General features: G+C 40.5%; 1 protein-coding gene across 2 annotated transcripts in view; it reads left to right on the plus strand.

The window, feature by feature from the left end:
- Window positions 1-14658, plus strand: part of pcdh19 (protocadherin 19) — a 180278-nt gene that overhangs the window by 90132 nt on the left and 75488 nt on the right. For both annotated transcript variants that reach the window (XM_072270515.1, XM_072270514.1), the window contains exon 2: window positions 10820-10878. In XM_072270515.1, the coding sequence (XP_072126616.1) occupies window positions 10820-10878 (59 nt within the window). The remainder of the gene's footprint in view (window positions 1-10819; window positions 10879-14658) is intronic.

The following is a 14658-nucleotide window of genomic DNA, read 5'->3' on the forward strand; positions in this document are numbered from 1 at the left end:
TCCTTTGCACTCTTGGTCATAGGCTATTAGACCTTTCCGGGGAGCATATTAGACTTCTGTGAAAACGTAAATGCTATTTTCCTGAATGTAATAGTCATTGCCCGAAGCAGACTGAAGTGAAATAGGGTCCATTTAAAGCATCTCTCTCCTCTTTCTCAATCTCTTTGTCTACCTCTCTGGAGACAGTTTATATACTGATATCTTTTATTAACCCACTGACTCTCACAGCTATCTGGACTATACCACTTTCTACCCTGTCACTAGTGAAGATGCTATCCTCTTCTCTCAGTTCCTCCATCTCTGCCACATCTCCCAGGGTGAAGCTTTTCATTCCAGAACAACTGAGATGTCCTCCTTCAAAGAAAGGAGTTAACCTTCCTTCACCACCAACGCTACCCTCACCGGCATCTTTTCCATTTCGCACACATCTACCCTCACTTCCTCTGCCACACCTCTTTCCTCACCTACAATCCCATTAGACTCTGTGTCCCGCACATATTTCTTCATAACTTCTGCCATCTCCAATGAAGTCCCACCATCAAGCACATCTTTCCCTCTTTCTCCCCCACCCCCTCCCCCACAGGGATCTCTCCCTATCCAATTCCCTTGTCCAATCACCTCTCCCCACTGATCTCCCGATTGGCACTTATCCTTGCATGTGGAATAAATGCTATACCTGCCCCTACACCTCCTCACTCTACAATTCAGGATCCCAAACAGTCCTTCGAGTTGAGGCAACACTTCACCTGCGAGTCTGTTGGGGTCATCTACTGCATCCAGTGCTCTGGGAGTGGCCTCCTGTATATCAGTAAGACCTGATGTAGACTGGGAGAACACTTCACTGAACACTTTCGCTCTCTCCGTCACAAAAAGCAGAATCTCCCAGTGGCCACACATTTTAATTCTATTTCCCATTCCCATTCCGACATGTCAGTCCATGGCCTCCTCTAACTGCCATGCTGAGGCCAAGCTCTGGTTAACAAAAACGACCTTGTGCTCCATCTGGGTATGTCCAACCTGATGGCATGAACATCGATTTCTCGAACTTTGGGTAATAGACCCCACCCCCACCTTCTCCATTCCCCATTCCTGTTTCCTTCTTTCAGCTTATTTCCACACTACCTGCTCATCATCTCCTTCTGGTGTTTCTCCACCTTCCCTTTCTTCCATAAAACTTCCCAGCTCTATATTTCACCCCTCCCCTCTCCCAGTTTTACCTATCACCTGCCACCTTGCACTTCTTCTTCCCCTTCCCCCACCTTCTTATTTTAGCCTGCCTGAAGAAATCAAAGAATTCAATCCCCAACTCACTCCTTAGATGTAATAAAATCAGAATCTGCATGTCCTTAGTTTCTGTTAAAAGTTTGCCTTTATTATTATTAATGTATTCTCCACAGTTCTTGGATTGTTCTGTAACTTTACACACCAGCCAACTAACAGACTGTGGAAGAAACATAATTTACTTACTTTTTATTTCCTTTTCTAGTTAACAATTTCTATTTAGTGATACAAAACAAACCTGTCAGCTGCATTGTGCAATGGCTACATGAGATGAACACCTTATAAACATAAAAAAATTCTGCAAATGCTGGAAATCAGGAGGAACACACAAAGGTGCTGGAGGAACTCAGCAGATCAGGCAGCATCTGTGGAGAACTATACAGGGTACTGGTGAGGCCGCACCTGGAGTACTGTGTGCAGTTCTGGTCTCCATACTTGAGGAAAGATATACTCGCTTTGGAGGCAGTGCAGAGGATGTTCACCAGGTTGATTCCAGGGATGAAGAGGTTAACCTATGAGGAGAGATTGAGTTGCCTGGGACTACATTCTCTAGAGTTCAGAAAAATGAGAAGGGATCTTATAGAAACATACAAAATTTTGAAAAGGATAGATAAGATAGAAGTAGAAAAGTTGTTTCCATTGGTAGGTGAGACTAGAACTAGGGGACATTACCTCAAGATTGAGGGGAGAAGATTTAGGATGGAGATGAGGAGAAACTTTTTCTCAGAGAGTGGTCAATCTGTGGAATTCTCTGCCCAGCAAAGCAGTTGAGGCTTCTTCACTAAATATATTCAAGAAACACTTAGATAGGTTTTTACATAGTAAGGGAATTACGGGTTATGGGGAAAAGGCAGGTAGATGGAGTTGAGTTTACAGATCAGCCATGATCTTACTGAATGGCAGGGCAGTGCAAGAAAATACTTAAGAAAGAAATCAGGAGGGCTAAAAGAAGACATGAGGTTGCCTTGGCAGTCAAAGTGAAGGATAATCCAAAGAGTTTTTACAAGTATATTAAGAGCAAAAGGATTGTAAGGGATAAAATTGGTCCTCTTGAAGATCAGAGTGGTCGGCTTTGTGCGGAACCAAAGGAAATGGGGGAGATCTTAAATAGGTTTTTTGCGTCTGTATTTACTAAGGAAGCTGGCATGAAATCTATGGAATTGAGGGAATCAAGTAGTGAGACCATGGAAACTGTACAGATTGAAAAGGAGGAGGTGCTTGCTGTCTTGAGGAAAATTAAAGTGGATAAATCCCCGGGACCTGACAGGGTGTTCCCTCGGACCTTGAAGGAGACTAGTGTTGAAATTGCGGGGGCCCTGGCAGAAATATTTAAAATGTCGCTGTCTACGGGTGAAGTGCTGGAGGATTGGAGAGTGGCTCATGTTGTTCCGTTGTTTAAAAAAGGATCGAAAAGTAATCCGGGAAATTATAGACCGGTGAGTTTAACGTCAGTAGTAGGTAAGTTATTGGAGGGAGTACTAAGAGACAGAATCTACAAGCATTTGGATAGACAGGGGCTTATTAGAGAGAGTCAACATGGTTTTGTGCGTGGTAGGTCATGTTTGACCAATCTGTTGGAGTTTTTCGAGGAGGTTACCAGGAAAGTGGATGAAGGGAAGGCAGTGGATATTGTCTACATGGACTTCAGTAAGGCCTTTGACAAGGTCCCCCATGGGAGGTTAGTTAGGAAAATTCAGTCGCTAGGTATACATGGAGAGGTGGTAAATTGGATTAGACATTGGCTCGATGGAAGAAGCCAGAGAGTGGTGGTAGAGAATTGCTTCTCTGAGTGGAGGCCTGTGACTAGTGGTGTGCCACAGGGATCAGTGCTGGGTCCATTGTTATTTGTCATCTATATCAATGATCTGGATGATAATGTGGTAAATTGGATCAGCAAGTTTGCTGATGATACAAAGATTGGAGGTTTAGTAGACAGTGAGGAAGGTTTTCAGAGCCTGCAGAGGGACTTGGACCATCTGGAAAAATGGGCTGAAAAATGGCAGATGGAGTTTAATACTGACAAGTGTGAGGTGTTGCACGTTGGAAGGACAAACCAATGTAGAACATACAGGGTTAATGGTAAGGCACTGAGGAGTGCAGTGGAACAGAGGGATCTGGGAATACAGATACAAAATTCCCTAAAAGTGTCGTCACAGGTAGATAGGGTCGTAAAGAGAGCTTTTAGTACATTGGCCTTTATTAATCGAAGTATTGAGTATAAGAGCTGGAATGTTATGATGAGGTTGTATAAGGCATTGATGAGGCCGAATCTGGAGTATTGTGTTCAGTTTTGGTCACCAAATTACAGGAAGGATATAAATAAGGTTGAAAGAGTGCAGAGAAGGTTTACAAGTATGTTGCCGGGACTTGAGAAACTCAGTTACAGAGAAAGGTTGAATAGGTTAGGACTTTATTCCCTGGAGCGTAGAAGAATGAGGGGAGATTTGATAGAGGTATATAAAATTATGATGGGTATAGATAGAGTGAATGCAAGCAGGCTTTTTCCACTGAGGCAAGGGGAGAAAAAAACCAGAGGACATGGGTTAAGGGTGAGGGGGGAAAAGTTTAAAGGGAACATTAGGGGGGGCTTCTTCACACAGAGAGTGGTGGGAGTATGGAATGAGCTGCCAGACGAGGTGGTAAATGCGGGTTCTTTTTTAACATTTAAGAATAAATTAGACAGATACATGGATGGGAGGTGCATGGAGGGATATGGTCCATGTGCAGGTCAGTGGGACTAGGCAGAAAATGGTTCGGCACAGCCAAGAAGGGCCAAAAGGCCTGTTTCTGTGCTGTAGTTTCTATGGTTCTATGGTTTTTCTATGGCAGACTCAATGGGCCAAATGGCCTACTCCTGTTCCTATTTCTTATGTTCTATGTTCATATACAGGTCTCGGTCCATAGCATCAATTGTTTATTCTTTTCCATAGATGCTACCAGACCTGCTGAGGTCCTCCATGAATACTTCATACTTTAACATAAAAAATAAAAATAAAAATTTTGGCAAGGCTTCTATGTGCAGGTTTATGAAAGAGATTTGTTCCTGGAAAACACCTGGTTAAATGATATTTTGAAGACTGGGCAAAATACAACATAGGCATATCAGATAAATGTATTTTCTCTGGCCACCAATTGGTGCCCTGTTATGGTGAAGAAAATGAGGACACAAACCTTCGAGAGCCGAAGTGTTACAACAAAAAATAGTAAGCAGAATATTCATAAACCAAGGTATACCTGTAATAAATTTTAATTGGATACAATCACGAATTCATATGCACTTCAACCGTAAGCTCTAACAGTTTGCTTCAAATTATTTAAACCATGACATTGTTCCCAGGGTATTTTAACTACTGTTTCACCATGACAGAGCCAGAGGATGTCTGCGACCTAGCACAGTAGGAAATGGCAGATTGATTAATGTAAAACCTGAAGGAAGCTGCGGCTGAATTGATTTAGCTTCCTGCTCTGGAAACCAACAATTACATCACTCAGTGGACTTTGCACAGTGTTGTCTCATTTATTGGAGCCTCTTTGTTATTTAGAGATATTATGTCCGATAAAAGCAGTGTTAAGTTTAATGCCTGGTGGTGCAGTTTTCCTCTGCAGTTTAACTACGATGGACACTGTAGTGGGATTGTGGTAATTGTCCTGTTGCTGGAGAAAAGAAGATTGAAAGTATCTAGATATAGTTGACATTAGCTTTTTCTGCTGGGCAGTTATACTGAGTATCATTGGATTGTTTTCATTCTCAAGATGCATGGGCCACTGAGGAGCCAACATTTGTAGTCTGTTCCTTGCCAAACCCCTTCAGAACACAGTGATCACTGGTGTGACGCCAGTCACATGGAAAGGCCAGACTAGTAGCTTTTACCTTCCCTAAAGAGACTGGTGAATCAGTTGGCTTTTTACAAGCTGACAGCTTCACACTCACTGATCGTAATTTTCCAGATCTAAATAAAGCCAAAATCACTATCATGGATTCAAATTCTCACATTGATTGAAGATTTGGATTTCATAGATAATATGAGTTCTTTGCTACCATATCCAGTCTGCGACCAGCTTTCATGCTAATCATCTCTTCAACAGCTGGTATTAGTCAGGTTTGGCATAAATTGCAGACAGTTATATTGCTGAGATTTTAACCAAATGTAACCAAAGTACTTCTAAACATACAGACATCTTGTTTATGCCAATGTGTGTCTGGAAGTGCATTGCAGAAGATGCTCGAGCTCACTGTCACTGAATGTGGGTCGCGGGATGTGGGTTTTTGTAGAGGCAGTATGTGTAACTGCTTGACTGAAGTAAACTTTTCCATGACCCTAGCTTGGAGACTGCCCCTTAAAAAATGGGTTTCACTTACATTTTGTGTGTTGTGTGCTGGATTTTTCCATAATGATATATCAAAGGAATGGGGAGCGTAAGTGTTAGTAAACCTTCACAAAACTGTGACTTCCTTGTCCTAAGATTGCCATTGTTTGTTGTCCATTTGCAAACAGTAGGTCCTGATTTGCATTTAATTAGATGACATTTGTTTGCTGAGCTCATAGTCACCGATGCAACGATACTCTGCCGCATGGGAGCCAAGGCCGAATATAAGAATTGTGCTGCAGAGAAGCCACACATATTGCCATGAAGGTATTCAGTGCATATCCCTCTAAACCTTTCTTCTGGTCTGTGCCCCTGATGATTTTATATACCTCCATAAGATCAAAGTGGCATGTTCCTTTTCTTCATTCTAATATCCTGAGACAATTCTTGCATAAAAAGATGCAGGAAGACTTTTTAAATATAATATTTTGGATCTGTATTTAATCAAATGACAATTAGGGAAAGGTACATTTGCTGTGGACATTTGTTCCTTAAATTGTTATCATACACTGCTACACATTATCAACATGTTAGATTTGTTTTATGCAGGTGTGCAGATTTCTGACGATGTGTAAGGATTTCTATTTGATTTTATCTGGAGGAATTACTTTGGAAGAATCTGGGCAGATTATCATTAATATGCATAGCCTATGGGAGGGGAGTTGTCTCTCTTCCTCCCATTGTTTTAAAAATTGAATTCAGATGAGGTATGTGTGGTGCATCTGACAGGGGATTAAACACACTTTAAGGATTTTTTTTGCAGTGGCATGATCACTTGGCTCTTCCAGCTGCTTCACTGTATAAAAAATGTATCTATTTTGGTTTTTCTTGTATTTTCTGAGAAGCCAATGCACCATAGAGATTTGAACCAGGAGATAATGTCATGGCTGGCTTGGCAACCCAAGGAAGCACAAAATTGACCGTACTTTATCCCAATGCATTAATCTGTGAAATGCCAGTCAGACACAGTAGCAATTTCTTTTTGTTGTTTTGTGTTTTTATTTTAATTTTAAAGATCCAAGCATCATACATCCATATATATTTATGAACTAAAGGAACTGCTAAACCAATTCATTAGAGAATTCACTTAGAGACTGAGAGGTCTTGCTAATAATGGAACAGCTCTGCTGAACCTTCTGCTTTATTTAAATACCCTCATTCCAGTCAATGCTCACTAATTCTTCAGAGAATAAATTCCAGATATTGCTTGCAACCAAAACACACACGAGTCTCACAATATTTTGCCTCTATTTATTAAAAAATAAACTAATTGTGTTTAAAAGACCTGCTCCTAAGCTGACTTGTAATATCATGGATTGTTTTACAGGCTGAGTGGTGCAGTCCGCAAAGCTGAATTTATAGAGGAGGAAGCTTCAGGAAATTCCTATAAATCTCAAGTGTGGCTTTGCGACAGTAATTGTTAAAGAACGATAACTACTGATAGATGTGAATTTTCTACAGTCTAGATTTTCCAGGCCTGGTAAAATGATATACCTTGTGAGGAAGTTACTTTGCTAAATGCAATATTATATGCTTATAGAGGCTACTTTTAAGAAGCTCTGTTAAAGCTTCCCCATGTCAAGGCAGCCTTTGTTGGTTCAACTTTGATGGTGCATATCTTATTTCTTTTTGCAGTCTCAGCTACTTAACTCTTATTATTGTTTGGAAAGTTAATACAGTGAGACCTGTAACACCTCATAGAATGATCCCTTTACCATCTGTGCTTTCTTCTGAGTGGATGAAGTTGCACGTGTTGAACAAGAAAGAGCCCATTTCTCATAGGAATTGGAGACTGAAAGGTGACTTGAAATATGTCCTGGAAAATGCGAAGTGATTTCATACAGTACATGTGGAGACTGAGGGTGGAATTCAGATGTTTCTCTTGTTATATATTGTAAAACAGTAGCTTCAATGCCACAGATTCATTGCTGTCCTGCATTATAGAAACAGGGTAATTGAAAAGCAAAATGATTGTAGCGTGTGAAATGGCAACATTCATCAGTCGGGCAGCATCTGTGAAAAGAGAAAATGGGCACTGTTTTGATGTCCTTTCATCAGAACAACTGTGCAATGTTTCTTTCTCCCTCACTCCCCCACTCTCCCCCTCAACATTAGTTTGGCTTCAAAGCACTCATTATTAATAAAACAGTTCAGCTGAGGGCAGACAATATTTTTCCCTCTTTTTATTAAAAAGGAACTAATTGTGTTTAAAAGACCTGCTCCTAAGCTGACTTTTGATGCACAGTAAGAGAAATAAATCAAAGTTCAAAGTAAAAATTATTATCAGAGTACACACATGTCACGACATACAACCCTGATATTCTTTTTCGGCGGACATACTTAGCAAATCTATAGAACGGTAACTGTAATCAGGATCTGTAAACCATAAACAAACTGTGCAAATGTAGATAACAAATAAATAGCAATAAATACGAGCACGAAATAACAAGATCAGAGAGCCCATAAATGAGTGTAGTTATCCCCTTTGGTTCAAGAGCCTGATTGTTGAGGGGTAGTAACTGTTCTTGAACCTGGTGGTGCGAATCGGAAGGCACCTCTACCTTCTACCTGATGGCAGCAGCAAGAAAGAGCATGGCCTGGATGCTGAGGATCGTTGATGATGGGACAGCGTTTCATGTAGGTGAGCTCAATAGTTGGCGCAGTTTTCAACCGTGGTGTGCTGGGCCGAATCCACTACCTTTTGTAGGATTTTCCACTCAAAGGTATTGGAGTTTCCATACCGGGCCATAATGCAGCCAGTCAGCACTCTTTCTACCTCACACCTATAGAAGTTTGTCAGGGTTTGGATGACATGTGGAATCTCCGCAGACTCCTGAGGAAGTCGAGGTGCTGCCGTGCTTTCCTCACGATTATATGATGGGTCCAGGGTCCTCTGCGATAGTGACACCCAGGAATTTGAAGTTATTGACCGTCTCTACCTCGGATCCTCCAATGAATACTGGCTCATTGACCTCTGGTCTTATTGACATTGATTGAGAGGTTGTTGTTATTACACCACTCAGCCAAATTTCCAGTCTCCCTCCTGCATGCTGGCTCTTCACCACCTTTGAACAACCCCAACAGTGGTGTCTTCAGCAAACTTGTATGTGGGGTCAGAGCATGTATGTGGTGTTAAATCTGTCACAAAAGTATTAAATGTTCTTCAGATTATGAAAATAACATTTTGTGGATAATAATTTTCTTCCATTAATTTCAATCAGAATTCATCAGCTTGGTCCTCAAGGCACTAATTGTTAATTCATACTCTCAATAGTATTTCTGTCGGCTTCATAAAACTGCTAAATTGTGGCGTGGGAAATCCTACATAATTTCATTATATCAAATTCTAAAGCATTCGATTAAAGAGCATTCTTAAAATATGATATTTCAGAGAATCTAGTGATTGTTTCATTAACGAAGAATATTAACATGAGTCTTTAAAGATATCGTAATAGAGAGAAGATATGATATTAGCTAATGTGGTCGTTTTTGGGAGGGTGGCAGCAGCGAAGGAGGGAGAAGTGAGGAGATGTACAGTAGTCAGGAACAATTATATAATTAGAACGAGGGTTGTTTCATTCTTTGAAACAATGAATAGTGACAGTAAAGGATGTGTGCAAGAGGATAACAACATAGCAACAAATAAGCAAAACAATGGTGGTGCAGAATAAATACAGTAAAATGTCTCGACCAGTGGGTGGGGGAGGAAGCACAGTGTAATTTCTGAGCATGCACGGCAGGGAATGAGAGGATACCTTCAAAGTACTGACTTCACACAAGAGGTAATGAAGTTATTTGCTGCAGTGCTAGTATCTTGTGAAGAACTCGGACAATGAAAATCTATGCTGGGTGAAGTAATGTGACACCAATGAGTGGGAAGATATTTCAGGCTAAATTTTTCCCCATTTTCTACTCCCCTCCTATGAATTACTTGCAATTAGAAGGGCTTAGACACCCCCAGCATTTTAAACGTTGTGCCTCAACCAAAAATGAGTATTGTCATCTGGTGTTATAACCGGCTGTTGCCTTGAACTTCCCTCTGAGTAAGTTGTCCTACAGACACACACAACATGGTCAGGAATGTGATCTCTTGCTGATGTTTGCAACACTGCTCCCTAATCTAGAGAGTGAAGCGTCAAAGTCGAGTTTAATAGTCATATGTGTGAGTACATGCACAGGTGGAGTGAAAAACTGGATTAACCCACACAAAGTACTAGAACTCAGCAGGCCAGGTAGAATCTATGGAGAGGAATAAAGAGTCGATCTTTCAGGCCAAGACCCTTCACCAGGACCTGATCAAAGTAGACATTTTGTTACTAACCTATAGTGTTTATAGATTGTGGGTGTACAGTAGCTGTTCTTGAGCCTGCTGGTCTGGAACATCAGGTTGAGACGTCCTGAAGCAGTGCTAAAATATCAGCTACCTTCAGCTGAGCACCTAAACTTAGCTCAGATCTGAAGAGGCTTTCAGGAGTGAATTCTGCCTAATTTCCCCTCCCTTCTTTACCATTCTGTGATCCTAGCTGTCACTTCCATGTTTTCAAAATCTACAGGATCTTACATGTTAGTTGACCAAAAGAGAAAATACATTTAATAAAATAATTAAACATAATATAGATTAATGTTTTGAAAAGCAGGCCATAAAAATGCTGGAAATATAAAGGCCATGAAATACATAATGCTGAAAATACTCACGAGGCCAAGATACATGTAAAGTTGAAAATGGATTAATGTTTTAAATTAACAGATTAATGTTTCACAGAACCCAGATTCCTCTATTTCTACAACCCTATTTAAGTTCTTTCTTTCATTGCTCATGTACACGTCTGACATGCTGGTGTAGTATTGAAGTTGTCTTGTTGTTCAAGTGAGTCACTAAGTAAAGAACTTCATTCGCAGCTGTTGTGAACTTTGTTTTCCCTGGCATTGGAAATGAACGGCAAGGCTGCTGATCTCAATGAGTTTATCTGGAAGAATGATAGCCAATTGGCATTCAAATAAAGATGAACTGAAAGGATTAAGTACTAGGTAGCTTTTATCTGTCGTGCTTCCTAAAGGAGGGAGTATGTATTCCCATTGGTTACTTTAATGGACCAAATTGTACAGATCAAATAAGAGTTCCAAGTGATATGATCATTATTTTTATGCAACTTTCTTTTTTCTTCTTCAGTCAGAAAATTACTCCATCGAGTCAAGCTACGTAAACAGCAGACAGCATCTTATTAAAAGGTAATTCACATTTTTTCCTTCCACACCTTTGAATACTGCGAGTGTGTTCACATCATGAAATCATCTGCTTTTCGTAGCGCTTATTGTTATTTTGATGTAATCGCAATTTAGCAAAATTTGACTGCATATTTCACTCACTTCAAAAATAAATCTGCTCAGACTTTTCAAGAAATGCCTTGGCTTTGTGCGGAAGGAATTGTCTAAATTTTGAATGTTACTCAAAATTGCCTCCATTTCAAAGCATCCTCAAAGGGAATAAAAACATTTTTGAAAGGAGTCTCTAGAAATTCAAGTGGCACTGACCAAAAAGCAAAACATATGGAGAGGGACTTTGTGAAAAGAAGCAATAAGTATGATGAGGAACAGTGTGCTGAGAGGATGCAATCAGAACACTCCCTGCCATCCAAAGCTTAATGGGGAAAAAAATCTGGTGAGACCAGCAGGGAAAATTGCAAGTGGGCGAGTTAGGGAATTAAATCAGATGGTGGTGAACAAAATAACGGCTTTTAAGTGCAGAGTCATGCAGACTTGAATTGGAAATTATTTGGCCTAAGATTGTTCCATAGTTTAAAAATATCTTTTAAAGCTATTGACTGCCCTAGATTTATGTGATTTCCACCTGAGCCGTACTGATTGGTCCTTCAGTTCAGACAAAGTTCCCTTGTTTTCAGTTGGCCAAACGTGGACCCAGAAATTGCAAGACAGCAACTTAACTATGTATATTCTGTGCCTTATAAGGAGGCTGTGGGCTGAGGATGGCAGAGCGAATTGCTGCTCCTTCATCAAGGAGTCATGTAATCTGCAGTTGTGTATAAGGAAGGTCATAGCATTCACACATTTTATAACACAGGGAGTGTAAATAAATAAACTACTCAACGAGATAGCTTGCTGTGCTGCATCTTTACTGCAAACCGCAGTTATGCCATCCACAGTGTGATCAGTGCTCTGCCTTCCCTGCACCCCACTTTGAAACAAGGCTTGCCATGTCAGGTAACTGATCTTGACTCACAAATCTCATACCTACCATAGTACAAGCACCATATTGTGCTTGGCACATGTCCTCCATTGACTCAAACCATCCTATACTGGGGATTCCTGTTACATATTTCTTGTCTTCTCCCAGGTTTTGCCTTGCCTGTACCCTGCTTAGACCAAAACTTGCCTTGACCTCTGTCCTGTCTTGACTCCTGTCCTGTCCTGACTTGTCATGTCTTACATTGACTTAGAGTTATAGAAAGACTTAGCACAAAAACAGGCTCTCTGGTCCACTGCCAACCAGAAATTTTCAGAAATCCCATGTTAATTTTTTTTTACTCTCCAGATGAGAATGAGAATCTTTTCCAGGAAGGAGGGTTGTGTTATAGTTTGCATCGAGATATTAACTGGATTCAGAGTTGGGCTGAGAAGTGACAGAAGGAGTTCAACTCAAAAAAAAAGCGAGAAGTGATTCACTTTGGTAGGTCAAACTTGAAGGCAGAATACAAGGTTAATGGCAGGATGGGGTCCACGTCTGTAGATCTCTGAAAGTTGCCGTGCAAACTGATAGAAGGTGTATGACACACTGGCCTTCATTAATTGGGGGATTGCGTTCAACCGCTGCAAGGTAATGTTGCAGCTCTACAAAACCTTGGTTAGACCACACTTGGAGTATTGTGTTCTGTTCTGGTTGCCTCATTAAAGGGAGGATATGGAAGCTTTAGAGAAGGTGCAAAGGATATTTACTACGATGCTCCCTGGACTAGAGGGCATGTATTGTGATGACAGGTTAAGAGAGGTTCTTCTCCTTGGAGTGAAGAAGGATGAGTGGTGACTCGATAGAGGTGTACAAGATAAGAGGCATAGATAAAGTGGATAGTCAGAGACTTTTTCCCAGGGTGAAATGGCTAATACAAGAGGTGCACAATTTTAAGGTGATTAGAGGAAAGTATAGGAGGGATGTCAAAGGTTAGTACTTCACACAGAGAGTGGTGGGTGCATGGAATGCCCTGCCAGGGGTGGTAGTAGAGCCAGATACATCAAGAGCGTATACGAAACACTTAGATAGGCTCATTATGAGAGAAAAATGGAAAGTTATTCAGGAGAGAAGGGTTAGGTTGATCTTAGAGTAGGTTAAAAAGCCCACAACATTCTGGGCTGAAGGGCCTGTACTGAACTGTAGTGTTCTAAACTTCCACAGATTCTACCATTCATCTGCATACTAGGAACAATTTAAAGTGGTATTTAAGCTCCCAGTCATTTTGGAAACTCTGCATGGTTAGTGTCCAGTGTCTCTGACACTATAAGGCAGCACCTCTATTGTGCCAACTGTGCTCTCCTTTGACTCTATTCCTTCCATTGACCCTGTCCTCCTTTGTTCCATGCCCTACCTCAACCCTTGCCTTGATATGTTCAGTCTTGACCAACAGTCTACATTGACCCATGGTATTTTTGGCCTTTTATATCTCTTTAGTCCATGTTATGTTCTAGTACATTGTGTTTTGCTTATATTCAGATGAAAACAATGAGGAAAGTTGATGGTGAAGAAGATTTGGGTTTCCATATGAATGACATGATGACATGTCTGTAGAAGCTCTGATCTCTTGGCATTGAGGACATTGGGAGAAGGGTTAGAAGGGAAACGTGACCTTATACCAATATGATACATACAGCCTGGAAACACGGCTTCATCTCCTAGACAACCATAGCAAAACAAAACTGATTAGATCTAAAGATATAGAAGTCAGTTCCTTTCCAACCACTTAAGGAAAATACTTGTTCAAGATAAATTGTACAGTTTTGTCGCTTTAAATTGGGTTCATTGCTCCAGTTAATGAAAACATATGGCTATGCTCTGTCCACAGTGCTGGTCTATAATAGTGCTCTTCAATTGCAATAAATATTTAAAAGGATAGAGAATAAACAACCTTTAGATGCTATTTGTTCACTCTTTCCACATGTTAATATAGTGTACATCAAAACATTTATCAATAATAAATGCAAATGGCTTCAGAGAAAGAGAAGAGTCAGTTGCATCTCCACAAAGCTGCAAGTTTTTTTGTAATTGAAATGTCCCATGTTATGTTATGTTACGCTCCATGGCATGCAGGATAAAATTGACAATTCATCTCCCCCCTCCATAGTTTTGGGAAATTACCAGTGCAGCATTTTCATTAAAATGTATAAATTCATAAGGTAGTTTGGTACCATTCTCAGCAATTCCAATACTTTTAACAGCTTTTTATTAATGTACACCACAAGCACTCTTTTTAGGTTAGTGGTGCCATTTAGGTTCATGTCTGGCCAGTTTTAGATTATCCAAAGTGTATTATCTTACACTTGTCTAGACTAAAATTCCACCTGCACTACTCTGTTGAACTTTCCAGCTGATGTGGGCCCCTCTGGTTTTTTTGGACAACTATCCTTTCTTTCTTCCCACCCCCATCTGTGTCGTCTTATCTTCAGCTTATTGTTGCTGTGATTCTGGCCCCTTTAGAAGTGACAGATCTTTTGTAAGCCACTATATCTAATAAGCAAGTTTGGAGAGTGAGCTGTTCAACCATAAAGCCAAATACAAAGTTGTTTTTAGTCACTGGGAAAAAAGGATTCCCAAGCATGTCTTTCATTTCCGAGCTGCCTTTGGCAATAGCATATGGCTACTAAGGCCAGTTTAGCCTCTATTTTATGACAGCTAGATTAAGCAACTGAAGACATGGTGAAACTAACGTTAGGATTTAATAGGGTTTGTGTCAGTATATCAAAGTACAATGCAGACCCCCATGGCATGAGCTAATTTTGTTGTTA

The sequence above is a fragment of the Mobula birostris genome, chromosome 10 (genome assembly GCF_030028105.1).
Source record: "Mobula birostris isolate sMobBir1 chromosome 10, sMobBir1.hap1, whole genome shotgun sequence".
Classification (NCBI taxonomy): domain Eukaryota; kingdom Metazoa; phylum Chordata; class Chondrichthyes; order Myliobatiformes; family Myliobatidae; genus Mobula; species Mobula birostris.